Below are 26,631 nucleotides of genomic sequence, written 5' to 3' on the forward strand. Positions count from 1 at the left end.
GAGAGAGAGAGAGAGAGAGAGAGAAAGTTGCATGCTTATAATCCCAGTATTAGGGAAACTGAAGTTGTTCCATTTCGAGGCCAGGCCACAAAGTGAGATAATGTCAAAAAAAAGAAAGGTGGGAAGAAGGAGAGGAAGGGAGAGGGGAAGAGGGAGAGGAAGGGGAGAGAGAGAGAGGAAGGGAGGAGGAGGGGGAAGAGAGAGACAGAGTTTATCCAGTATTCTGTGCTGCATATTGATCAAAGCCGTGAACTTTAAGGATCAGGTGTCTGTGTTTTGTTTGCTCACAATAGAGGGACCCCAGAGCTGATTTGTGAAATAGGACGCAAGGGCTGGCAGTGTACGAATCTAGGGAAGCAATGGTCCCGACCAGATGGAGTAGGACCTCAACAGGTTCCAAGCCTCCGGCTGGAATGTAGCCAGAGATCCAGGCCACCAGGGTATGCGAAGTGGGCAGGCCCAGAGCCCCATCAAACCAGGAATGTAATTTGATGAAGTTAAGATTTCTAGATGGTGTAGGAAAACAACAGGAAAGCTGAAATGGCTAAAGTTCTATGCAAAGACCAGAGAGGTGACTCAGAAGTGAAGCACCTTCCCAGCCACCCGCCTCAAAAAAACCAAATGACGCAAACGGGCTGGGAAAAGAGTGCGCACTATGTGGTGGAAGCTTGGGCCTCGGCGCCCGCCGTAGATGTCGTGACAAAGCGGGTGCGTTGCCTTGGCGCCCGTAAGACGCCACCGGGCGGCCACTGTGGATTTCATCCGCGGGCTCCCTCGGTCGCCATGTCTGTGCTGGACGTGTTGTGGGAGGACCGCGACGTGCGTTTCGACGTGTCCTCGCAGTGAGTCTCTGGACGCGCCGGGACGCCGTGACTATGGTCCCCTGCAATCCTCGGCCCTGCCCTGGCTAGCGGCCTATCTTGTGTGCGCCCATCAAGGCTGCGACCCTCCGCGTCCCTCGGTGGAGGTGGAGGGGACATAGGGCAGGGATTCCGGAAAGCAGGGTTCTAGAACAAAATCCGGAATAGCATTGCACATTACGGGCTTCTGCACGTTTGGCGTGTCTGTAAAATGAGGGCGATGGGAGTGAGAATTCTCTAAAACTCCCGAACATGCAAAGCTTGTGTTGGGGCTAAGAGTTCATTTGGTCCTTATCTAATTTGAGAGCTTGTTAAAAAGAAGCCCTGTTTGTGGGGGAATATGCTTGAAAGAGGAGATGGTTAAAAGCCGTCCTGCCCAGAAGTCAGGGAGGGGGGCGCTGAGATCGTGATGGAAAACATAGAAGCTGAAGTTCTTGGATCAATAACTACATGGCGCCTCAGCTGCTTCCTAATGGTGCTTTATCATGAACACTGTCTCCTTGAATGGAAAAATGAAATATTGGTTCATTTTTCAGTCTTTGTAGTAACTGGATGCCTAACAGTATTTGTTCCTTTAGGAAGTTGAGGGAGGAAGTATTTGTGAAATTACGAAGTGCAGTAATTCATTGCACACCTTCTGTGGTTTTCCCTATAGTTTGGGGAGTGGGATGGGTCTTAATCCAGACGAATCCAGTTTTCATGAACATTTTCAGTTTACAGACAGCCGTCTCAAAATTAAGACACAAAAATAAGATCACACACCCTTTCTCATTCTAGTGCTGGAGAATGCCACACAGGCAACTCAAATGATCAAAAGAGCCTGTGGAGATAGCTCACAGAGAGTGCTTTCTGTGTGCATCATGCATACTCATGATGAGGTCAGAAGTTAACTTGCAGAAGTCGATTCTCTCCTCTAACTGTGGGTCCCAGGGATGACACTCAGGTCACCAAACCTGGTGGCAGCCACCTTTACTTGCTGAACCCCTCATGACCCTCTTGAGGATACTTCTCATACAACCCCTTTTTAAAACCATTCTCTCCGTAACTGTCTGATGTCCTTCCTCTACTTAGAAACCTCTGGAAGTTGTCTACTACTGCCCGCAGATTAAGGCCTATACCTATCATCCTGGAGTCCCAGATTCCTTGACTTTTCTCCACAGTTACCTGGCTACACTGCTTTCACTATTCAGTGCCCTTTCTTCTGAGCCATGTCTCTTCTCTTTCTTGTTCCTGTTTTCTAGTCATGCGCTTTTTGCTCATTTAACATTTAGTCATCCAAGATTCCACTTGTGGTCTGAGCTGACTTCCTGGTCAGTTCAGGCCCCACTGACTTCCAGGATCTAGAAGTTAATATCAAGAGCATGAGCAATCAGGACTGTATACTTTACAGTGCTGGCTGTCCTGTACCTATGTCTCTCCTCTCTAAGTTAGATTGGCAGCAGATGGGGTTGAAGTTATAAACCTCAAATTTATGCTTATTCTAGACAGATGAAAACAAGACCTGGGGAAGTTCTTATTGATTGTTTAGATTCGATTGAAGACACAAAAGGAAATAATGGAGACAGAGGTGAGTACACTTGAGTTTTACATTCTGGTTTAATTTATAAATGTGGGTTCATATTAGCTCAAGAAAAGGCATTGTATGTGAATGTCAGAAGAGAAGTCTGTCTCAAGTACCAGAAAGTCACATAGGATGTTTTTGAAACTGCCACTGAGAAACAGCTACAGCTGACTCTAGCATCCTTCCTAAATCAAATTTGCCTAAAGCTAAAACTTAAAGCAGGTATCCATGGAACCGGGAGCCTGTAAGAAATCAACAGGGCCTGAGAGCTTCATTACTGTTCTTCAGAAGGCCAGGGAGAGACAGGAGCTTGGCGTATCCTAAAATTGTCTTTGGAGGAGCTGGGAACTTAGGAATGAGGGATCTTGGATGAGGAACCCACCTCACTCAGATAAGGGGAATCAGTGTGTCCTGTGGGAAGAACCAGTGAACGCACAGCAGAACAGGCTTAATGCAGCTTTAATGCAGCTTAATGCAGCTTTTGGGTGTCTGCTTACTCTCTAGGGCCTTTTTTCTGAATTGCTGTACTAAGCCCCCATTTTCTGTGAGGAAACTGTCTTTACTGCTAGCCACAAGCAGATGCTGTCATGTCTAGGGAGGATCCTTAGCGGCATGCTTACATTTCTCAATGATCCTGGTGTCAGTCAGGCCAAAGGGAGGGTGAATATGAAAACCTAGCAGCAAACCAAAGTCCTGGTTTGTACTTTGTAGGACAGAATAATAATTTTGCTGTCATGATGGCTAAATCTTAGAGAAAAGGGAGTTACCCTGAGGAAGTCAAGAGAAACTTTAGTTGTTTATACACTGATTGACAAGTTGGTTTTGTGACAGTCCATCCTCTATAACAAATAGAGACAGTGGGTAATAAAACAGCTTTCATTGAGTACTGAATGCTGTATCAGTTCTTTGAAGAGTGTTCTAGTTAGATTTAATGCACAGCTTGGCACAGCCTAGAGTTGTCTAAAAGGAGAAACCTCAACTGAGAAATTGCCTAAATCAGATTAGCCTGTGGGCATGTCTTTGGGGTCTGTCTATTAATTGATGCAGGAGGGCCCAGACCACTGTGAGCAGCACCATCCCTGGGCAGGTAGTCCTGGGCTCTACAGGAAAGCCAGCTAGCTGTGAATTAGGAAGTGAGTGTTGCTCCATGGTTTCTCCTCCAGTTTCTGCCTTGAGATCCTTCCCTGACTTCCCTCAGTGATGGACTGTGACCCGGCAGAGCAAATAAACCCTTTCCTCCCAGATTTCCCTGGGTTACAGTGTTTTATTACAGCCACAGAACTACAGCAGATGTCAGAGAGGCCTTCTCAGGCCAGGGATGCAGCTCAGTGGTAGAGTGCTTTCCTAGCATGTGCGAAGCCCTGGGTTCAGTCCTCAGCACCGCATGAATCCTCAGCCCTCAGGATGTGTTGATGGGTTGAAGCCATCCAGGGTTCAGTCCTCAGCCCTCAGGATGTGTTGATGGGAAGATCAGAAGGTTGGAGCCATCCAGGATTTTTTTTGGGGGGGTATGGATTTTTTTGGGTTTTGTTGTTTTGTTTTGTTTTGTTTTGTTTTCTCAAAACAAGGGTTTGGGGAAGCTTGGCTACAAAACAAATAATCCACCCACTATACCTAAATCCTCAGAACTCAGGAAGCTTTGTATAAATGAAGGCATACAGGAATGTCCAGTGTCTGGTTTATCTGGAGGTAGAGAGGGGATGGGGAGTTCTGCCTTCAAACCCTCCACATCTGCTCCTTTCAGGCAGTTTCCAAGTGACCAACTTAAGGCCATGTCCCATTCAGGATCCCCTGTTTTAAAGCTATGAGTATTCCAGGTGGTTGGCACATTTAATCCACTTCTAAGTACTCTGCCATGAAACCGTCAGATTAGCGTGGGGCATTGATGCTGTGGATATGGGGGCAAGGAGATTCTGTGTTGGGGAGATTAGAAGACACAGGGACAGAGAGAGGAGTCCAGGCCTGGAAGGATGGGCAGGAGCTGCAGGGAGGGGTCCCCCAGGAAAAAAGAGGCAGCACAAGACTCCTATAAGTTGCAGGAGGTTAACAGTGAGCAGAAAGTGGTGACCAGAGCAAACTCTTCTCACTGTATAACTCTTTCTGAATATGCTAATAGAAATGTGTTAAAGACAAAATATTACCTAAGTGAAATGATATAAGGAAATCAATGTGCCTTTAATTTTAATAAAAATCAGTTTGTAAAGCATTAAAATACTAAGCCAGGCTTGAAGGTATACACCTCAAGCCCCAGCTACTTGGGTGCTGAGACACATCATCGTGTAGAATAACCTGTATGATGAAATGTTACTGTTTAAGCAAGGATGGCTTTAAGGAGCCTAGTATAATAAAGTTTTTCAATCTGAAAGAGCAGGGTAGGAAGAGAGGAAAGGAGGCGGGGCTGGGGCTAGAGCTCTCTGCCAGAGCTCTCATCTGTCAAGTGTCATGTCCTGGACTCAACTGTCAGCTTTCCCCACTTCATTGAAGAAAGGAAAAAATAAGACCACTCTTAACACTTTATTAAAATGTTTTAAAATATAGTTATATTGTGCTGGAGAGATGGCTCAGTGGCTAAGAGCACTGACTACTCTTCCGGAGATTTTAAGTTCAAATCCCAGCCACCACATGGTGGCTCACAACCATCTGTAATGGGATCTGATGCCCTCTTCTGGTGTGTCTGAAGACAGATACATACATTTTTTTAAAAATTAGGAAAATATATATAGTTATATTATTTCCCCTTCCCTGTCCTTCCTCCAACCCTTCCCATGTTCCCTGGCTTGCTCTTAACAGTTTTTTAAAGTGTTTATGACTTGCAGCTACTTCTTTCCTTATTTGTATATATAGTGGTAGGTAATAGTACAGATATAAAGTAGACACTCTGACCATTCCATGGGGTCACTGAGAGGCTACCTGACCTAACTACGTGATGAACCTCACTGCATCATGCCCTCTCTCTCTTTATGGTTTTGTTTTTGAGACAGGGTCTCTCTCTATGCTATTGTTACCCTAGAACTCTCTGTATAGACCAGGCTGACCTCAAGCTCACAGAGATCTAACTGCCTCCCAAGTGCCGGGATTATAGGCACAGGCCACCATGCCAGGTCCTCTCTCTCCTTTTTCAGCCATGGCTGGTGGCCTGGAACTCATAAAGATCTCCATGCCTTTGCCTCTGCCCCCAGCCTTCTGAGTGTTGGATTAATTAACAGCATGTACTACCAAATTAGGCTCTTCTTAAAATTGTTTTGTCCTCCCCAATTTTAATCCTAGCCTCCAATTCAATTCTATTGCTAGTAGGCTTAACTCTGAATTTCTTGCTCCAGCATTGAAGAATTTCTGATTTGTTTGCAGTCAGTTTTTCCTATGCCTGTAGCAGAACTGGGTATATCAGTACATGCTTCATTTAAATGAGAGCCGTGGGGCTGGAAAAGTGGCTCAGCCATTAAGAGTGCTTCCTGTGCAATTAATTATAAGGACCAGGTGGTCCTGTGCATACGAATAACACCAGCACTAAGGTGGGCTGGGGAGTTTGCTGCCTCAAAGAAATACTGTGGAGAGTGTGGAGGAGACCACTTGATGCCCTCCTTGTTCTCTGAGCATGTGCCCGCGCGCGCGCGCACACACACACACACCAGGAGCACTGCTAAGAGAAGCTCATATGACAGCGTGTATCAATTGCTACTTGACAAAAGAAACTTAAGGAAGGATGGGTTTATTTTGTCCCACAGCTCTAGGGTAGAGTCCATTCCAGCAGGGAAATCATCACAGCAGCAGGAGCTACTTTGCCCAGCCCATGCACATTCTTTTTTTTTTTTTTTTTTTTTAAATCATCTACATCAGGCTGCTCTCAGACTCTCTGTGTAGCTAGCTATGGCCCCCCTGACTCCACGCCTGTACACGTGGATCACAGGCAGTGCTGGGCATCAAGCCATGCAGTTTTGTTCTGTGCTGTGAAATGGCCTTAAACTAATATGTTCTTGCTTGCTTGGCTTTTAGGGAGACTCTTAGTAACAAACTTAAGAATCATCTGGCACTCCTTGGCATTACCCAGAGTCAATCTTTGTAAGTATCTCTCTAAAATACTCCTTTTTCAGGATAGTTGGATGGTAAATTTTGTATTTAAAACAAACAAATAAACAATCTAAAGTGCTGGGGACAACTCAGTGGTAGAGCACTTGCCCAACATGCTTAAGGCCTAGATTTAATCCCCAGTAATGTAAAAGAGCAGGAACAGTTTTCTTTTAAGCAAAACCATGAAGAAGAAATATGAGATTGCTATTTAAGAAAACCTTGAGAAATCGAAGTGATTACAGTCTATTTCATAATGCAGAAGAAACAATCTGTTCTTTTTTTGTTCAGTCGATCAGTTTTGTATCTTGGACATATGTGGGATTAGTGCTTTTACACAGGATGGTTTTTGTCTTTAAATTTTTTAATATTATTATGTGTGTGCATGATGTGTCTAGGTGGGATTGGTATGCCAAGGGTCAACTGTTGTGGTGTCTGTTTTCTCCGTCCACCTCTGCATGGGCTCTGGAGATGAAAGCCAGGTCTCTGGGCTTGTGTGGGGTGCCTTCCCTGCCCAGCCTTCCCTGCTTCTGCCTCTGCTTCTGTTCTCATTGTCTCTGAAAACATGCCATATAGTTTGTTGCTTTTTTTTTTTTAAGTGTGACAATCTAGCCATGTTTTCCTTTTGACATAATGGTGGAAAGGGTTTTGTTTTGTTGGTAGATGGTGTTGTATGGGTTTTAGACATTTTTAATCCATTAAAGAAGCACAACTGATTCTAAGTTTCTTGTAATCATTTATTCATTCTCCCCTTACCCTCTCCTTTCTTTCTTCCTTCCTTCCTTTCTTTCTTCCTTCCTTCCTTCCTTTCTTCCTTCCTTCCTTTCTTCCTTTCTTTCTTTCTTTCTTTCTTTCTTTCTTTCTTTCTTTCTTTCTTTCTTTTCCTTCCGTCCTTCCTTCCTTCTTGAGAGGGGGCCCAACATATTCCAGACCAGCCTCTAACCTGCTATGTCCCTGAAAATGACTTGAAGTTCTGATCTTCCTGCCCCCATATTCTTATCACTGGGGTTACACTTGTGTACCATTGTGCTGTTTGTCTGGTGCTGAGGGTCAGGCTCAGGGCTCTGTGAGGCTAGGGAATCGCTCTACCCTCTGAGCTCCATTCCTAGCCAATTTGTATTTATTTCTTAAAAACTTAAAAAGATGTGTTTCTGCTCATGTTTAATTTGTAAAACATTAGAGTTCTGAGTTTTTACTTACTTTTCAATGCTGTGTTTCTCACTTTATGATCTCATGCTCCGTGTTTCCTTTGTCTTTATTTTAGCTATTGGTTACAACTGCATATTGAATATCACAACAAGAACGGCTAATTCCGTAAGTCTGAACAATCCTGGTGAAGTAGCTGTGTCATGAAGAAACATTAGATACTTAAAGTTAAGGCTTGCTTCCACCTTGAATGGGAACTTGCTCTTTAACTCTGAACTCTATAATAAATTTGACTTTACAGAAACTACGAGGCCAAACCGAAGCTCTTTATATACTGACAAAATGCAACACCACCCGATTTGAGTTTATATTCACAAATCTGGTTCCCGGGAGCCCCAGACTTTTTACTTCTGTGATCTCAGTGCACAGGTACAAGGCAGAGTTTTGACTCTATCAAGTTACTTTAATGGAATGGTGTAAAGAGTAAAATTTTACAGATGTCTGACAGTTATCTTCTAGTTGCAAATATCACAAAGATATTTAGAATAGTGCACTTTATTATTAGATAAGAAGCACCTTGAAAGACTTTATAAAGCACACTTGTAATACCACCACTCTGGAAAATAAAACAGGAGGATTAGGGGGTCTGGACTATCCTGGGCTACATTGCACCACCCTCTGTAAAATATAAGAGTACTGAAAAAGTTCTACTAAATTATGTAAAAATTTTCAAGTAATGAGTTTATAAATATTCAAATGTTTTACCTAAATAATTTTTCTTTATAGCTATTCATATTATTGCTTGGATTATTAATAATGCTCCTCTGAACATCTGTGTACAAGTGTTTGTCTCAGCCTATGCTGAGGGGCTTGAGGGTTAGGCTAACGGCTAAGTGCTTGCCTAGCATGCCTCAGGCCTTGGATTCTATCCCCAGCACTAGAGCAAGGTCATGCGCCTGAACCATAGCTCTCTGGTTTGACTTAAAGAGTGCTGCGATCAGGACGAGAGAGGGAGCACATAGTAAATAAAGCCAGGCATGGTGGCACACGCCTTTCATCCCAGCCCTTGGAAGGCAGAGGCAGGCGGATCTCTGTGAGCCAGGGTCACACCACGTCAGAAGACTGCAGTCGAGCCTGGCAGTGGTGGCGCACACCTTTCATCCCAGCACTTGGGAGGCTGAGGCAGGTGGATTTCTGAGTTCGAGGCCAACCTGGTCTACAGAGTGAGTTCCAAGACAGCCAGGGCTACACAGAGAAACCCTGTCTCAAAAAACCATAAAAAAAAAAAAAAAAAAAAAAAAAAAAAAAAAAAAAAAAAAAAAAGAAGAAGAAGAAGAAGAAGAAGAAGAAGAAGAAGACTAAGACTGCAGTCTTCTGAAAAGGAAACTAATTCTTTGTTCTTTGGGGTTTTGTTTTTGCTTTTGCTTTTTGAAACAGTTCTCACTTAATAGCCAGGCTGGCCTAGAAATCAGTATGTTATCCAGGATGGCCTCAAACTGTCAACAATTCTCCTGCCTCAGCCTCCCAAGTGATGAGACTACAGGCATGTGCTACCACAACACACTAAAGAGCATTTAAATTTACCATTATAACTGAGTGATGTCCAGAAGCATTAGCAGTGTGGATTTGAGTAGATGAGTAAACACAGCCTAACAAACCACATTTTCCATTTCGAGTGACTGCTCTTTTGTTCTTTTTTTGTAGAGCATATGAAACTTCTAAAATGTACCGTGATTTTAAGCTGAGAAGTGCAGTCATTCAGAACAAGCAGCTGAGGTTATTACCACAGGAGCATGTGTACGATAAGATCAATGGTGTATGGAACTTATCCAGTGACCAGGTATTGTGTAGAGTAATTAGCCTTTTAGGGTTGTTTCAACAGCTGTCTCCTTCTCCTCATTGGGGTTGTGTTATCATAGTGTTAGCGTTGGTGATCTGGAGAAGTTAGCATTACAGCTTTAAACATGGAGCAATATTCTCTCTCTCCCTCTCTCTCCCCCTCTCCCCCTCTCCCCCTTCCACCCTTCCTCCCTCTCTCCCTCCCTCTCCCTCCCTCTCTCTCTCTCTTGTCTGTCTCTGTCTGTCTCTGTCTCTCTCTCTGTCTCTCTGTCTCTCTGTCTCTCTGTCTGTCTGTCTCTCTCTCTCTCTCTCTCTCTCTCTCTCTCTCTCGCCTTCTCATAGTTTTCCCTTCTGAATTACAGGCTTACAGCATGCACCTAGCCTCACAGAGATCATTCATTCATTCATTCATTCATTCATCCAGTGTGTGTCCTTAGCTTTGAGACAGGGCTTTATGTAATCCAAGCTGCCCTGGAACTCAACTTTCATCTGAGTGCTGGGCTTACAGAACCCACTCAGGCAGCTCGAACGCACTTGTGACTCCAGCTCCAGGGCATCTGATAACCTGGCCTCCATGAGCACTAACATTCCCATGCGCATAATCACATAGAGACACGTAATCGAGAGCTGTTTTCTGACCTCCATTCATGCACTTGCATGCATGTACAAAGGCACACACACATACACATGCACACACACACATACTACATTTTTAACTATGTCCTCAGACAAATATACTAACTTTAATGTTTAACTGTTCTGATGTCCTATTCTACTGCTTAATGACTCGAGACTCAGGTGTGCCGTGGTGGCAAACTCTGTAACCCCAGCACTCAGGAGGCAGAGGCGAGCAGATCTCTCTGTTTAAAGCCAGCATAGCCTACATAGTAAGTTCCAGAGCAGTCAGGGCTACAAAATGAGACCCTGTCTCAAAATACATAAAATAAATATTTTTTAAAATGTTTGTTTCTGTTGTTGTTGGTGGTGGTTTTATTTTTATGTGTACATGTCTCTTGCCTGTGTGTATATCTGTGCACCACACGTGCCTGGTGCCAACAGAGGCCAGAAGAGGTCATTGGCTCCCCTGGGACTGGAGCTACACACTGTTGTGAGCTGCCTTGTGGGTCCACTGAAAGAGAACTAGTGCTCTGAACTACTGAGCCATCTTTCCAGCCCCAGGGTTTTGTTGTTGCTGCTGCTTGTGTTTTGTTTCGTTGTTGAGAAAAAGTCTCACTGTGTAGCCCAGGCTGGCTCTAAACTCATGGTCTTCCTGCCTTAACCTCTCAAGTCCTGAGGTTGTGTGTGTGAATCACCACATCTGGCTGTAGTTTTGATCTAGTCAGTATTGAAGAGTCATCAAATATATCTGAGATAGATAGATAGATAGATAGATAGATAGATAGATAGACAGACAGACAGACGGATAGATATGATAGGAGTATGAGGTTTTACTCTCAGTTGCCATAACTCCTTTGCTCAGGCATATCACAAGTTTTGAATGATAATTATAGAAAGATCTAAAACTTATAATATGCTATGTGCCAGGCTCTATACTAAAGTCTTAAAAAAGCTGGGGGTGAGGAGATTATTGATTCAGATCCCCATTTTACATTTTACAAAATACATCAAGAAGAATTTTGTGGGTCAGTGAAGTGGTTCAGTGAGTAGAGAGGCTTGCATGCAGCCCTGACAGCCTGAGGTTCATTCCTGGATCCCCTAAGGTGGCCAAAGAGAACTCACTCTGGAGAGTTTTCTGACTTCCATTCATACACTTGCATGCATGTACACAAGCACGCACGCGCACACACACACACACACACACACACACACACATGCACACACACTAAATTTTTAACTATGTCCTCAGACAAATACACTAACTTTAACTGTTCTGATGTCCTATCCTACTGCTTAATGAGTCGAGACTCAGGCATTCAGTCATCTAGTTTTGCTAGCTTATAACCAGTGAGTCACTGCTACCCCATAATGCTAAACTCTTGTGTTAATCTACTGCTGTGTGGCTGGAGAAATAGCTCAGAGGTTAAGAGCACTGTCTGTTCTTCTGGAGGTCCTGAGTTCAATTCCCAGCAACCACATGGTGGCTCACAACCATCTGTAATGAGATCTGGGGCCCTCTCCTGCCCTGCAGGATACATGCAGGCAGAATGCTGTATATATAATAAATAAATAAATCTTTTTTAAAAAATGTGTGGAAATTTAAAAAAAAAATGTGCTGCTGTCATAATGAGAATTATTCTGGGTCTTAGGAAACATAGACTGGGTACTAACAAGCAACCATTGGTTTACGTCTGTCTTTCTTCTGCAGGGGAATTTAGGAACTTTTTTTATTACCAATGTGAGAATTGTGTGGCATGCCAATATGAATGACAGCTTTAATGTCAGCATACCATATCTGCAAATTGTAAGTACGTGCATGTTGGCTACCTTCTTTAAGTGTAGACTAAATAACACAGCTAATAACAAGATGTTTGGGGTTATACGAGTTCTGGCTTTTTTTCCTTTTTATGTGCTATTAACTAAAAGCATATTCTTGGGGCCAGTAAGAGAGCTCAGCAGGTTAAGGTGCTTGCTACCCAATCTGATGACCTTAGTTCAATCCCCATGACCCTCATGGTGGAAGGAGAAAACCAGCCCCCAAAGGTTGTTCTCTAACCTCCATACTCATTCACTTTGGCATACATATGTGTCCCTCCCCAAGTAAATAAAGTATATAAATGTAACTAAAGTATACTTTAAATAAATAAATAAATAAGAGCATAGTTTCAAAATGTTGGTTCTATTATTTTAACAGAGAAAAGACTTAATGTATTTATAAGTCAGGCATAATGGTGCAACTTTTAATTCCAACACTAGAGCAATAAAAGCAAGAGTATTTCTACAAGTTCTGGCCTAGTCTACATAGCAAGTTTTAGACCAGCCAGCCATGGCTACATAGCTAAACTATATCTTAAAAAAAAAAAGAAATTAAGTATTCATAACAGCTATGAAGTTGCCTGTATTTTCTCCCCTTTGTGGCACTAGGAGTTGACTTAGAATCTTGCATTTGCTAGGCAAGGATTTTGCTACTAACCTGTATCCCAACCCTCAACTCTCCCTCACCTTGCTATCAAGAACTATGCAGTGTATGATGTGTGTGCATCCTGTGTTCTGCCCCCATCCCTCATCCCTGCTCTGGGGAGGTAGACAGCTGGATCTTTGTAGGTTTGATACCATAGCACGTTGCAGGCCAGCCAAATGTGACTTAGTAAGACTATATTTCAAATACAAAAGAAAAGAAAAATTAAGTATCTGAAGGACTGGGGATGTAACTCACCAGCAGAGTGCCTTGCTAATATGTACAATCCCCAACACTGAAGGAAAAAGCTTAGAGACATGGCTCAGTGATTAAGAGTGCTTGCTGTTCTTCCAGAGGACCCCAGTTCATTTCCTAGCCCTGATATCAGGTAACTCTCAACCTCCTGTTACTCTAGCTCCAGGGGATCTAACCCCCTCCAAACTAGTGGTTCTCAACCTTCCTGGTACTGCAGCCCTTTAATACAGTTCCTCATGTTGTGCTGACCCCCAATTATAGAATTTTTTTTGTTTCTACTTCATAACTAATTTTGCTACTGTTATGAATCATAATGTAAATATATGTGTTTTCAGATGGTTCTAGTTGCAAAAGGGTTGTTTGACACCCCCCCCCAAAGGGGTCAAGGCCCAGAGGTTGGGAACCACTGCTCCAAATGCACATGTGTGGCATACACAGATACAAGATCAGACACATAAATGAACATTAGGAAAGCACAAGCAAGCCAGGAAGCAGCAGTCCTCCTTGGCCTCTGCATCAGTTCTTGCCTTGAGCTCCTGCCCTGCCCTCTCTTCATGGTGGACTATGGTTAGGACACGTAGACTGAAATAAACCCTTTCCTCCCAAGGTTGCTTTTGGTCATGGTATTTTATCATAGCAACAGAAACCCCAAGACGGTATCACTGCACGCTCACTGATCAACAGTCAAGACAACCATGCTATTGAGGAGCTTCGTCCTGGCAGAGGAAGCACCACATTAAAGGAATAATCAGAGTGTGATAGGAAGGAAATCTAAGGAAATACGATCATTTGTTTTATTTATAGTATTGGAGATTGAACCCAGGATCTAGGCAAGTACTCCACCACTGAGCTACCTCTACAAGCAGAAATAGAAATAACTTGTCATCAAGGCTGGGAAGACCTGGTAGTCTGCATGAGTATATGACAAGTTGATGTTTATACTTTATTGCTTGGTTTGTTTAGTTTAGTTTGAGATGTTTTTGAGGCAGGGTCTCTATAGTCCAAATTAATATGGAACTTACCATATAGCCCAGGCTGGACCTCAGATTCATAGCAATCTTCCTGCCTCACCCTCTAAGTGTTGGGGTTACAGTACTTAGCCACCACGCAGTGTTCCCTGCTGCTCCGTATTCATTTACGTGGCTATTGCTCACCTACCCTGACCTTTGTTATGCTGAATAATTACTGAGTGGTAAACAACCTGTGCTTTCTGGTCTTCAAATAGAATATTTTTTTGTTATTTAAGAATAGGGTTGCCAAATGTGGCTTCTGGAATGAATTCAGCCTGACCCAAACAGCTTGCAATGTGATACATCACGGCTTGTCACTGCAGTAGTCATGCTCCAACTTCAGCTCTAGCTTCAGCACTGCCCTGACTCCTCACAGGCCCAAGCTGTGTGTGTGTTTGTGTGTGTGTGTGTGTGTGTGTGTATGTGTCTGAGTCTACTCCACAGATTCATGCCGTGTGTGTGCGTGTATGTCTGACTCTATTCCATAGACCCAAGCCATATGTGTTCATGTGTGTGTGTGTGTGTGTGAGATTGACTCTACTCCATAGACCCATGCCATGTGTGTACATGTGTGTGTGTATGAATGACTCTACTCCATAGACCCATGCCATGTGTGTACGTGTATGTGTATATGTGTGTGTGTGTGTGTCTACAGGCCTAAGCCATGTGTGTGTGTATTTGTGTCTCCACAGACACAAGCCATGTGTGTATGTGTATGTGTGTGTGTGTGTGTCCACAGGCCCACGCCATGTGTGTATGAGTGTGTGTGTCTCCACAGGCCCAAGCCGTGTGTGTTTGTGCATATGTATGTGCATGTGTGTGTGTGTGTATTTGTGTCTCCACAGACACAAGCCCTGTGTGTACGTGCATGTGTGTGTATGTGTCCTGTCTTACTAGCTTCTGTCACTTGGATAAGTGGAGGTTGGCATTTGTCTTAACTTTCTATTGCTGTAATGAAGCTCCAGGATCAAAAGTAAGTTGGGGAGAAAAGGCCATCTGTTACTGTTCCACATCACAGTTCACCATTGAAGAGCCTGGAACCTGGAGGTGAGAACAGAAGCAGAAGCCATGGAGAAGTGCTGTTTACTGCCTTGCTCCCCAAAGAAAACAGACCATTCAGCTCTGAGCACTTAATAGCTTTTCTAACCCAAAGTTCAAAGGCCACTACATTCCTCCCAAAAATACATGGTCAGATCTGTCCCAGCAGTGCCCCCATGGGCTGGTACAAATTTCTCTCCTAGCTAGGGTTTCTGTTGCTGTGGTAGACATTCTGACCAAAATAAATTTAGGAGGAAAGGGTTTTCTTTCTAGAGAACAGTCTATCACTGAGAGAAGTCAGGATAAGAACTCAAACAAGACAGGAACCTGGAGATAGGAGCTGATACAGAGACCATGGAGGGGTGCTGCTGGCTTGATCCTTATGGCTTGCTCAACCTGCTCTCTTATAGAACCCAGGACCACCAGCCCTGGATAGCACCAACCATGGAACATATATCATGGATTAAGGAAATGCCATACAGGCTTGTCTACAGGCCATGGGGTACATGGTGGGGACATCTTTTCAGTTGAGGTACCCTCTTCCCAGATGACACTGTGTCTACTTGACAAAAACATAACCAGGACAAGGTGTGAGAAACAAAGTGGTATGCATAACTTTAATCTTGCTTTAGGAGCCATGAAGGACACTGGTGCCTCATAACTGGAAGATTGTCAGCCTTTTGTGTAAAAGTCAGAAACCCTGTTGGCACTATAGAGTTGGACTATCTGAATTCTGTGTATGGCTTTTTCAGTTTGCCACCTGTCTTCATGTTGTTTACTGAGTCCTGCAGGAAGAGGGCAGATGAGGGGCTTTAGACTATGAAGAATGGTTCTGCAAAAGTGTGTGTGGTGACTCACACCTATCATCCTTACACTCAGAGGCTAAAGCAGGAGGATTGCTCGGAGTTCCAGGCCAGCCTGAGGCACAGTCCCTGCTTCAAAAGCCAGGACTATAGCACAATACATAATTAAAGCATGTATTAAAGAGTTGCTACTATCAGATAATAAAAATCTGCATTTTTTTCTTTTTCATTTTATGTAGCGTTCAATAAAGATCAGAGATTCAAAATTTGGTTTGGCTCTTGTCATAGAAAGCTCTCAGCAGGTAAGATATTCAGCATTTTTACTAATCTGATAAACTTTTAACTATGAAACTAGGTTTTTAGTTGTTCTTGTCTAGTAGCCAATTTACATGCAAGAATATCAGCTATAACATGCAGATCTATGAAGTGTTTGAAGTCTTATAGTAACTATCTCCATAGGAAACACATAACTATGTGTGTTTGCCACCACAAACTCAGGTGCTTCCTGCCTCAGCCTCCTAAGTGCTAGAGTCACCATGTCTCACTCTGCAGTTTGCTTGATAGATGGATACAATCGTTGTCGTCATGATATTACTGTAATCATGAGGGAAATCACTGTGCTAGGTCAACACATTTCATACATTATCTCAGCCAATAACTTCATGAAATGGTGGCTGTCTTCTCCCTCCTTCTACAGTCCTGGGTGCTGAGGCCTGGAGGAGTTAGGAACGTCCCCCGGAATCTTGCAGCTGCTGGAAATGAGACTGTTTCATCCCTGTTTGTCTGACTTACACTTGCTTTGAGAAACAGGGAATCTCATCCTCAGACTGAACAGTATCAGATTACAAGCTGCCGCAGGGAATCTCATCCTCAGACTGAACAGTATCAGATTACAAGCGGCCGCAGGGAATCTCATCCTCAGACTGAACAGTATCGGATTACAAGCTGCCCCCTGTACGCTGTAGTTTTGCAGACGTACATCTGAAACATTTAAAACACTTTACTGATGAAACTCCCTGGAGACCAGGCTGGTCCTGAGCTCTTGGTTCTCCTGCCTCTCCCTCCTGAGTGCCAAGACAATAGGCATGTATGTCCATACCCCAAATATAATTTTTTTTAAAAGTGAGTTAGGGAGCCACCCCATGCTCCCTTGTAGTGTACTCAAAAGAAGGGAAAAATTATAAAATCATTTCTAAATTTAAAAATGGATGTCTACCCTCTCCCATTTACTAAGTACCCACTATGTCCCAGGAACTGTACCAACAGGATATACTTTTTCCTGCTTAATAAAACCACTTGATAACCATTTCATGGTCTTTAAATGAGGCTTAGAAAGAGTGAGGAAAGAATATTGTCCAATATCAGCTATTGTATTGATCTAGAATTGAACCCAAAAGTATATGGAGTATTTTTGTTTTTGTTTTGTTTTTTGTTTGTTTGTTTGTGGTTTCTTGAATCAGGGTTTCTCTGTGTAGCCCTGGCTGTTCTGGAACTCCATATGTAGAGTAGGTTGGCCTCGAACTCAGAGATCCACCTGCCTCTGCTGGGATTAAAGTGTGTCCTCACCATCTGATCCTTTTACCTCTTACATGATGCTACTTTTTAAAAACACTTCTTTCTGCCAGCCTACAGTCAATCATAGTCAAGATTCTTTCCAAACCCTTTAAGGAGATAGCTTCAAAGAGACCATTTTTAAATGGCTGGTCTATTACTTCTCAAGACCTAGTCCAAGAAAAACCTCAGTTCCTTTGGCCATCACTTTCCACTGCGTGTTTCTCACCTGGGAAGATCAGCTGGTGTTTAAATATGAAGTTACATGCAGTCTGGACACATGTCCAGCTATAAGGGAGGTAGGGCTCAGGGACAAGTGAGAGGTGAGCTGGTCCTGTGGTCCTGTGGCTGGCAGCTCTGCCATGGCTCCCTGGAGGCGAGCTGTGCTCCTCTGCTCTTGTGTTTGGAATTTTCAGAGCTGAGAGTTGATTTCTGTAGAGTTGATGTTCCAGAACAAGGACAGTTAGAGCGATTCCATCATATCCTGAATGTATTGTTCCTCAGGCTTGGGTTTGAGGATTTGGTTTTTCTTATTTTTTTCTTACAGAGTGGAGGATATGTTCTTGGCTTTAAAATAGACCCAGTGGAAAAACTACAGGAATCAGTTAAGGAGATCAACTCACTTCACAAAGTCTATTCTGCCAGTCCGATATTTGGAGTGAATTATGAAATGGAAGAAAAGGTAAGTTGTTCAATTGCTTTCACACTACCTGAGAATTCAAAAGTAAACTCACTTATATAGTTTGTATATCAAACTTTAGGCATACATGCAGAGTTTGGTCCAGTGAGCATGGCTTCAGACTGGCCATCTCTAATTGGTAGCTATTACTGTCTTCTAATTGGTTGCTTCTTCTTTCATTCCTCTGTGCCCAAGCTGGTAGGCAGCCTTTCAGGGAAGTGTCTGTGCATGGCTCTTCTGCCACTACAGCCCCATTCGCCTAAAGTCCTCGCGGATACCATCCTATTCCCCTTGCCCCACACTGTAGCAGATCCACAGTCTGTCCCATCAGTATGGCCCATCTCTATTCCCCCCCCAAGATATATTTATTTATTATATGTAACTACACTGTAGCTGTCTTCAGACACTCTAGAAGAGGGTGTCAGATCTCATTACGGGTAGTTGTGAGCCACTATATGGTTGCTGGAATTTGAACTTGGGACCTTTGGAAGAGCAGTCAGTGCTCTTAACCACTGAGCCATCTCTCCAGCCCCCCTCCATTCTCTTAATTAGTGCCTCTGACATACTAGTGTAGAGGTGTTTATAGGTTTCTGTTTGTTTGCTGTCTGGCTATTTGGTTTTGAATTAGGATTTGTTATTGTTTTGGTTTTAGTTTTGTGTTTTGGGATTTTTTTTTTTTGGTGCTTTTTGTTTGTTTGTTTGTTTGTTTGTTTGGCAGACTGCCCTTCAAGCTCCTGCCTCCTTAGACTCAACGACTGTAGTGCTGGGACCTGACACACAGACTGTGCTCAGCTAGTTTTGAAATGTCTCAACTGTCATGTCTTCCCGTCTGCTCTGGTTATGGTACTCACCCCTACTCCCCAGGTGCACTGCTTCCTACTGGTCTGCGGCCGTCATCTGATCTGTCACTAGCATCCCCACTGTCTGCACTGGTACCCTCCCAGACTCTGTCTCTGGGGCATCACTGACCACACCTCTCTGCTCGGTTGCTGGGCCCTCAACGCATACCCTAATGTCAATGTCCTCACTGTCCACTTCCATCAGTCCCCTGCTGGTACACACACTGCTGAGCCATTTCACAACCACTATGTCTTCAGTCTCTGCTCTCACACTTCAGCTGTAACCGGAGAGAACCAGGAAGCACTGACTTCAGAGAGGCCCTTCTCTGCATATCCCTCAGTAATACCACTGGCTGCTCTGGGACCACTTGTACTTTTTATTGATTCACTTTGTGCATGTGTGCTTTGGTACATCTGGAGGTCATAGGACAACGTTTGTGAGTCAGTTCTCTCTTGTCTTGTCAGTCCAGGGACCCTCATCTTGGGGTTTCCCTTTCATTTTCTCAGTCATTGTATCTTGCATATTAATTTGATTTTACCAGTCTTCCTTGCACCAATCCCTTCCTTCAGACTGTGATTGCTGCTTGAGGAATAGTATAACATCAGCAGTCTTTAGAACCTGACTTTGAGTCCCAGGTTTCCTGTATTCTAGGCACCTTTAGGTTCACATTTTACATTCTCATTATTGGATCCAGATAACCTCCTCACAGCTACTTGTACATAACCTCACCTCTACATGGACACAAGCTCAGCTGTATGTACATTAATGCAGGGTCCACAGGCGTCTCCTGGCGGCACTGTTCCGCTTCTTGCCCTCTCTCATTCTCCATTCTCCTCTTTCTCTTCTTCCCCTCCGCAGCTCCTACCCATAACTTGCGATAGTCACCCACTCTCTCACAAGTTCTTCAAGGTACTTCTCTGACTAGCCTCTTTCTGTCTGAAAGAACAGCAATTATGTTGAGTTTTTTCTTTTAAAAACATCTCTACATTAAATATATATACATATTTCCTGTTTTAATAATTTTGATAATGTTGACTTCAAATTTAAAACCTGACACTTTTATACCTCAAGCTGATTTTACATGAGAATATAGATTATAGAATTACTTGAGTAGTATGCATTGTGTTACCCTTAACAAGTCAAGCATTTGTAGTTCTCACCGTATTATTTTTCTAAGATAAAACTTGTTTAATATTGACTGACATCTTAATTTTTAGCCACAGCCACTTGAAGCTCTGACTGTTGAACAAATTCAAGATGATGTGGAAATAGACTCTGATGACCACACAGATGCTTTTGTGGTGAGCACCAAAAGGAGCTATTACATTTCTTATGATGTGTATCTGAGTCATGTTTAATTATTAATGCTATGACTGTGTAAAACATAGTAAAACCTGATATTTTTGATATGAGTTTGAGGGAAATTTTTTAAGTGAAAAAATTTCTTTTGTGAAAATATCTTTAAATTCCTAACCCAGGAAATAGTTTGAGAACAGTTATTTAGATGATTTGATTTGTGGCATGTTCAATATCATAATTAACTTAAAGTCTTTACAGAATTCATCTTTATGAAATGATCTTTAATTTATATTATTTTAGAAGGATATATGTTTGAGTAATATACGTTGCTGTTTCCAAATAGGTATTATTTAGTCAACATACTAATAATGTTGGGCTGGTATGGTAGCACAAGCCTTTAATCTCAGCATTCAAGATATAGAGACAGGTGGGTCTCTGTGAGTTCAAAGCCAGCCAAGCTGCATAGTGAGGCACTGTCTCAAAACACAGAAAACAAAAAAGAAACCCCCAAAATACCTAATGCCTTCTAATGTTTCCATATCCTACTGTCTCATGAGCCTTACCATAACATACTCCTTCCTCTAGTAACAAGTAGTTCCAAATACTCTTGGAGGCCAGAGGCTGAACTCAGATCCCTGGAGCGGGACTTAGAGGTGGTTGTGGACTGCCTAATATGGGTTTGGGGACTGAACTCAAGACCTCTGGAAGGGCAGTACCTGTTCGTGGGTACTGAGCCACCTCTTCGGCCCCTGGCCTTGAACTCTTAACCTTCCTGCCTCCAAGTGCATATACTGGGATTGCAGCCACCATGGCAGCTCTTCATCCTGCCCTCCCATCATCTTCTAAAGCAGAAGCAGAGGAGTCATCTCACAGCTCCTAAAGCCTTCTGTCTCCTTCTAGGCCAATAGTGCTCTACATCAATTAGATGTACTGCTTAGAGCAGTGCTTCTCAACCTTGGGGTCATGACCCCCATCAGGTTGCATACCAAATATTATATTATGATTCATAACAGTAGCAAAATTACAGTTATGAAGTAGCAACAAAATAATGTCATGGTTGGGGGTCACCACAACATGAGGTATTTATGGGTCATATTTATTAGGAAGGTTGAGAACCACTGGCTTAAAGCATAAAGCACAATTAATATTAATACTGGCATAAATTTTTTTTAATTGTTATTATATTGTTTTGTTTAAGACAGGGTCTCACAATGTAGCCCTAGCTGGGGAACCCAGTATGTAAACTAGTCAGTTCCATACACTTGGAAACATTTTACACTTGGAAAGTTCCAACCTGCCTCTCCCTCCCAAGTGCTGGGATTAAGGGCCCATGCTACCACAAGAAATGTATCAATGGTGGGATTATAAGTAGAGAAACTATTAAACACACAGTAGCCATATGTGAGATATACTTAATTTATAAATCTTTCTGAACATTAATCACCTGTTCCTTAGAACATGTAAAATACCATTTTCTTTATCTTATAGGCTTATTTTGCTGATGGAAATAAGGTAAGAACATTTTACCTATAGTTGTTTTTGTTAAGTTTCAATATTACAGCACTTAGCAGTCACTAATTTAGTGAAACACTTTTTTTTTCCTCTTCCATCTTCTGTTCCCATCTCACCTTCTTCCCTTCCCCAAAGCAACAAGATCGTGAGCCTGTGTTTTCAGAAGAGCTGGGGCTTGCGATAGAGAGGCTGAAGGACGGATTCACACTGCAGGGGCTTTGGGAAGTGATGAGCTGATCTCGAGCTGAGCTGGAGCTCTAGTTAAAGACATTTCAAGATTAAAGATACTGCTTGCCTGCTATAGGCATGGGACAGTTTATATATTTATAGCTTTTATATTTTATATTTTAAGAAGTTTTCAATTATTAAGGAAAAACTCCTTAATTTTAGAAAACTGTCAGTTTTCTAAAAATTATATTAAAAATTGTAACTGAAATGTACCTGGTTTATAAATGTTAATATTGTACCTAATACTAGTAAAAATATTGATTTTCAGATATTAAGTGATTGTATCATGTTGGATTTAATAAAGACTTTTATGCAGCACCACTTAATGTTTTGAAAGTATTATTTTAAAAAAATAAGATCATTCTTAAAAAAATAATCAAATGCTTCTTAACTAGACATCTAGTTTAAATATGTTATCATAGGACTTGAAATGTAAAACTGTAATTCAAATTATAGTTTTTTTATTTGTTTGTTTGTCTGTGTTTGAGACAGGGTCTTACTTACCATGCAGCTCAGGCCAGCCATAGAATTCACTATGTAGACCAGGCTGGCCTTGAACTCGCAAAGATATATCTCTGCCTCTGAAGCCTCCCAAATTACAGTTCTTAAATACATCATTTTTAGGGGTTTATTTTTATAAAAACCAAAAAATTTTAACTATGGTGTATATTGTTTACAGAATGTTAATTTATAAATAATGTCATGATGGCTTGGGCAAGAATGCATTTGCTTTAGAAGGAAATTGTTTTGTGTATTCATTGACGATCTCCTTGTTTGTATTCACTGAGAGAGTCCTTTGAAGATTTCTCAGATGACATTTGCAGACCTTTCCAACATCATTCAGTTGTTTTGGCTACAGTGACACTCTGAAGAACATGAATGGAATCTTTCAACAAATAATTGTACTTAGCCAAATGCACCATTTTTCATTAGTGAGAAAGGAATGAGCACATAAATACATTTAAAATAAGACCTAATATTATGTACAACCACAGCAACAGTACAACCTATTGCTGTCCCGATTCACTAGAAATCGATGGAAAAAACTATACATGGGTTTCTTCATTAAAATGAGAAAGGATTTCCAATATTTAGAGATTACAAATAAAATACCTGCTCACTGATAAAGAGCAAACAGGAAGATACCATGGCCCACCAGCAAGGAATCGTCAAACAACATTCCCTGCTGTTTGCATGTGACCCACTGATCTTTTCAAATGTTAGGTGTTACATTGGAGAGGAGTGAATCATGTATTGTTTAAACAGGAGCAGCTGCTAGCTCCGGCCACTGTGTTAAAACTTTTAATGATATCTATAAATGGAACAGAACCCTTGAGCTCTCCCTTCAGCTGTCACGGAGGCAGCTGGCAGGGCCATCAATTCGCTGTGATAGAAAAAAAAAAAAGTGCCCTTTACGGAGAGATAGCTGAAAGCTTGAAAATACATAATTCCCTGAATTTGGGGTATTTGCTCATTCAACAGATGCTTGTGGGACATTCATGAGCCGTAGGGACTGCATAGACTGAACACAAGCCCACAACACAAGTCAGGTCTCCACCAAGCTGCCATTTGGGGGCATGTTTAAGAACAGCAGCCACTGAAGCTTTAGCATCTTTGTATCTCTACTGAGTTGAGGATGTGATGGAGGTCCCATCACAAAGGACTTCATGAAGATGTAAATGAAGGAACACGCGGAGAAGTGACAGGGTCTATTCACATAGCCCAGGCTGGCCTCAAACGTACTTCCCCCTCCACCTCACAATTCTGGGATTACAGGGGTGTGCCACTATGCCTAGCTGAGTTCTTTGAAATCACTTCTTCATTCCATAAGGTGTTCGATTATCAGAAGCATAAATATGTCTCCAGAATTACATTTTCTTAAACAAGACCTGCTTTTTAAATAATACAGGTGATAGAGTTGCTCATCCTTATTTTACTGTCTCCTGGGACAGCATTTTTCTCATAGGGTTGCATTTGTTCTATTTTTTTAACTTTTTATTTTGTGAAAGGTATGTTTCAGCACAAAATACTCCTGGTTTGTATGTGGGTCTTTTCTTTCCCCAAAGACTTAACTGTTTTTCTCTGGTTTTGATTCCTTTTAAACTTGTGTCTCTATTTTTCTTTTTTGTATTATTGTCACTTCATATCCCCTGTATAGCAAGACAATGTAAATGAATTTGATAATTTAGTAGTAATTATAGTTTTCCCACCTAAAAATAAAGATAATTTAGAATATTTTAGAAAATTAAGTTTCTCTGCATTTGTTACTTCAGTTATTATGGAGATATTACTTAAAAGGTTATCTAAAACTAAGAAGTATATAAACCTCTACATTTCCTACTTGAAAAAGAAAATTCTATTTACTTTTAGTAGGAGAACAACATTTTTTATTTTAAACCATTGGACTCATAGCTTATGAGAATTGAAGTGAACTCACCTCATATTCTTGACCTTGGCATCATTAATTCAGGCAGCCAAGTAGCTTGCCACTAGGCCATTTTTAGAGGAGTGACTCATTTTTATGATCCTTTTTTTTTTCTCTGTTAATTCAGTAAGTGTTTTCTTGTGGCCACCCTTTATTAACGTATGATTCAGGGCTCTGTATATTTCACAGCTTTCCACTTCACCTGCATGCCTTGTTTCTTAGCAGTTTCCTTAGTGACCAGGAGTCGCAGTTGTTATTTTCAATCTCAGACAGCTGAGCAACAACTCCTTTCCAAACTAGCTCTCCTAAATTCCCGTTGTTAGAGCCGGTGTCTATATTTAGCCGGTGGGATTAAATTGCAAACGCTTCAGGCTGCGCAGGGCACACTGATCTGCCTTTTTGCAGCTAGACCTGTGTGCCACCAGGAGCGAAGTCCCTCAGTGTCCCCTTCCTTACCCAGGTTCCTCACAGAATGGATTCCCAGCGGGAGCTTGCCGAAGAACTCCGGCTTTACCAATCCACCCTTCTTCAGGATGGTCTAAAAGATCTCCTGGAAGACAAAAAATTCATCGATTGCACCCTAAAAGCAGGTGACAAAAGTTTCCCTTGCCACAGACTGATATTATCGGCTTGTAGCCCTTACTTCCGTGAGTATTTTTTATCTGAAATTGAGGAGGAGAAAAAAAAGGAGGTAGCACTCGACAACGTGGATCCTGCTGTACTTGATTTGATCATCAAATATCTGTACTCTGCCAGTATCGATCTCAATGACGGGAACGTGCAAGACATCTTCGCCCTGTCCAGCCGCTTCCAGATTCCGTCGGTGTTCACCGTCTGTGTGTCTTACCTTCAGAAAAGACTGGCTCCCGGTAACTGTCTGGCCATCCTAAGACTAGGGCTGCTTCTCGACTGCCCGAGACTTGCCATTTCTGCCCGGGAGTTTGTGTCCGATCGCTTTGTGCAGATTTGTAAGGAGGAAGACTTCATGCAGCTGTCCCCACAGGAGCTGATCTCCGTCATTTCAAATGACAGCCTCAACGTAGAAAAGGAGGAGGTAGTATTTGAGGCTGTGATGAAATGGGTGCGGACAGACAAAGAAAACAGGGCGAAAAATCTTAGCGAGGTGTTTGACTGTATTCGTTTTCGCCTTATGGCAGAGAAATATTTCAAAGATCATGTCGAAAAAGATGACATAATCAAAAGCAACCCGGAAATCCAGAAAAAAATCAAAGTTCTAAAAGACGCTTTTGCAGGCAAACTTCCGGAACCCAGCAAAAATGCAGAGAAGGGGGGAGCAGGCGAGGTGAACGGTGATGTTGGCGATGAAGACTTACTTCCTGGTTACCTGAATGATATCCCCAGGCACGGAATGTTCGTTAAAGATCTCATCCTCTTGGTCAATGACACAGCTGCAGTGGCGTATGACCCCATGGAAAATGAGTGTTACCTTACTGCCCTAGCTGAGCAGATCCCCAGAAATCATTCCAGTATTGTTACCCAACAGAATCAGGTGTACGTGGTGGGAGGACTGTATGTGGACGAAGAGAATAAGGATCAACCCCTGCAGTCGTACTTTTTCCAGGTAAGGAAGCACAGGCTGAGGTTCACTACCATTTAGCCAATTTGTGAGTTATCTTGGGGTGGGGTTGGGAGTGCTTACATACTGTTCGCATGTGGGATAGCCCACTGTGCCCTCTTACACTGTGAAACTTGGCAGAAATAATTAGACATCATATTTAATAAAAAGGTATGAGTAAGGAAGTCCTCTTATTAACTCATTACTCAATGTTTTCTTCCCACCCTTTCTCCCTAATAGTGTATAGGTAGCTGATGGTGGTTAGAATCCTTCAAAACTCAGGGCTGTGGCAGACTGACTTAGTCATCTTTAACGCTGTTACCTGATAAATAGGTTAGGAAGTTATTTGTCTACACCACCAATGCCTTACACACTGCAAGGGAGTGGGACTTAGTCTGCTTTTCTCCTTCCTTTTAATTAGAGGTCGGAGGAAGTAGCCTTTCATTTCTTATTTCTTGTTACTATATAAAAGATTTTATTGAAAAAGAAAGGACTCCTGTGTAATTTGTACACTTTGGATCATTAAAAAAAAAAGTGTCTCCAAATGTCACCTTTTGACTTAACCTGCACCTTCAGTATTGCCAATCAATACTTTGCAGCTTGTGATTTGATCAGTAAGAATTTGTTTAGATCATAGCTAATTGTGGCCTGAGGTTTTCTGGCGCTTAAATTGGAGAGGCTAGAGATAAGCAAGTGTAGAATGTCATACCACAGTCACTGAATGCTCTCAAAATATACAACATACCATGTGTTCACAAAATACTGCCTTTCACCAAGTTACTCTGTTAGAGAAATATAGTCAAAATAATATATACTAATCATGTTTCTTAATTTTTTAAGTTCAGGTAAAAGGCACTGGCAAAAGTAT

General features: G+C 42.2%; 1 protein-coding gene across 7 annotated transcripts in view; it reads left to right on the forward strand.

Annotated features, from left to right (window-relative positions):
• The first annotated feature begins 320 nt into the window (after window positions 1–320).
• The window catches only part of Bbs5 (Bardet-Biedl syndrome 5), a 37,856-nt gene continuing 11,545 nt past the window's right edge, over window positions 321–26,631 (forward strand). Inside the window, exons 1-12 of one of the 7 annotated variants that reach the window (XM_031370524.1) lie at window positions 321–440; window positions 2,345–2,427; window positions 6,415–6,480; window positions 7,751–7,800; window positions 7,934–8,061; window positions 9,337–9,472; window positions 11,798–11,893; window positions 15,893–15,955; window positions 17,752–17,886; window positions 19,941–20,024; window positions 21,511–21,534; window positions 24,648–25,769. In XM_031370524.1, the coding sequence (XP_031226384.1) occupies window positions 2,349–2,427; window positions 6,415–6,480; window positions 7,751–7,800; window positions 7,934–8,061; window positions 9,337–9,472; window positions 11,798–11,893; window positions 15,893–15,955; window positions 17,752–17,886; window positions 19,941–20,024; window positions 21,511–21,534; window positions 24,648–25,769 (1,983 nt within the window). In that variant the 5' untranslated portion in view covers window positions 321–440; window positions 2,345–2,348. Of the gene's footprint in view, window positions 480–715; window positions 843–1,320; window positions 1,336–2,344; window positions 2,428–6,414; window positions 6,481–7,750; window positions 7,801–7,933; window positions 8,062–9,336; window positions 9,473–11,797; window positions 11,894–15,892; window positions 15,956–17,751; window positions 17,887–19,940; window positions 20,025–21,510; window positions 21,535–21,669; window positions 22,084–24,647; window positions 25,770–26,631 lie in introns of those variants that run through there. The other 6 variants (XM_031370525.1, XM_031370528.1, XM_031370526.1 and 3 more) reach the window with 6 other exon arrangements.

The sequence above is a fragment of the Mastomys coucha genome, unplaced genomic scaffold (assembly GCF_008632895.1).
Source record: "Mastomys coucha isolate ucsf_1 unplaced genomic scaffold, UCSF_Mcou_1 pScaffold15, whole genome shotgun sequence".
Lineage (NCBI taxonomy): Eukaryota > Metazoa > Chordata > Mammalia > Rodentia > Muridae > Mastomys > Mastomys coucha.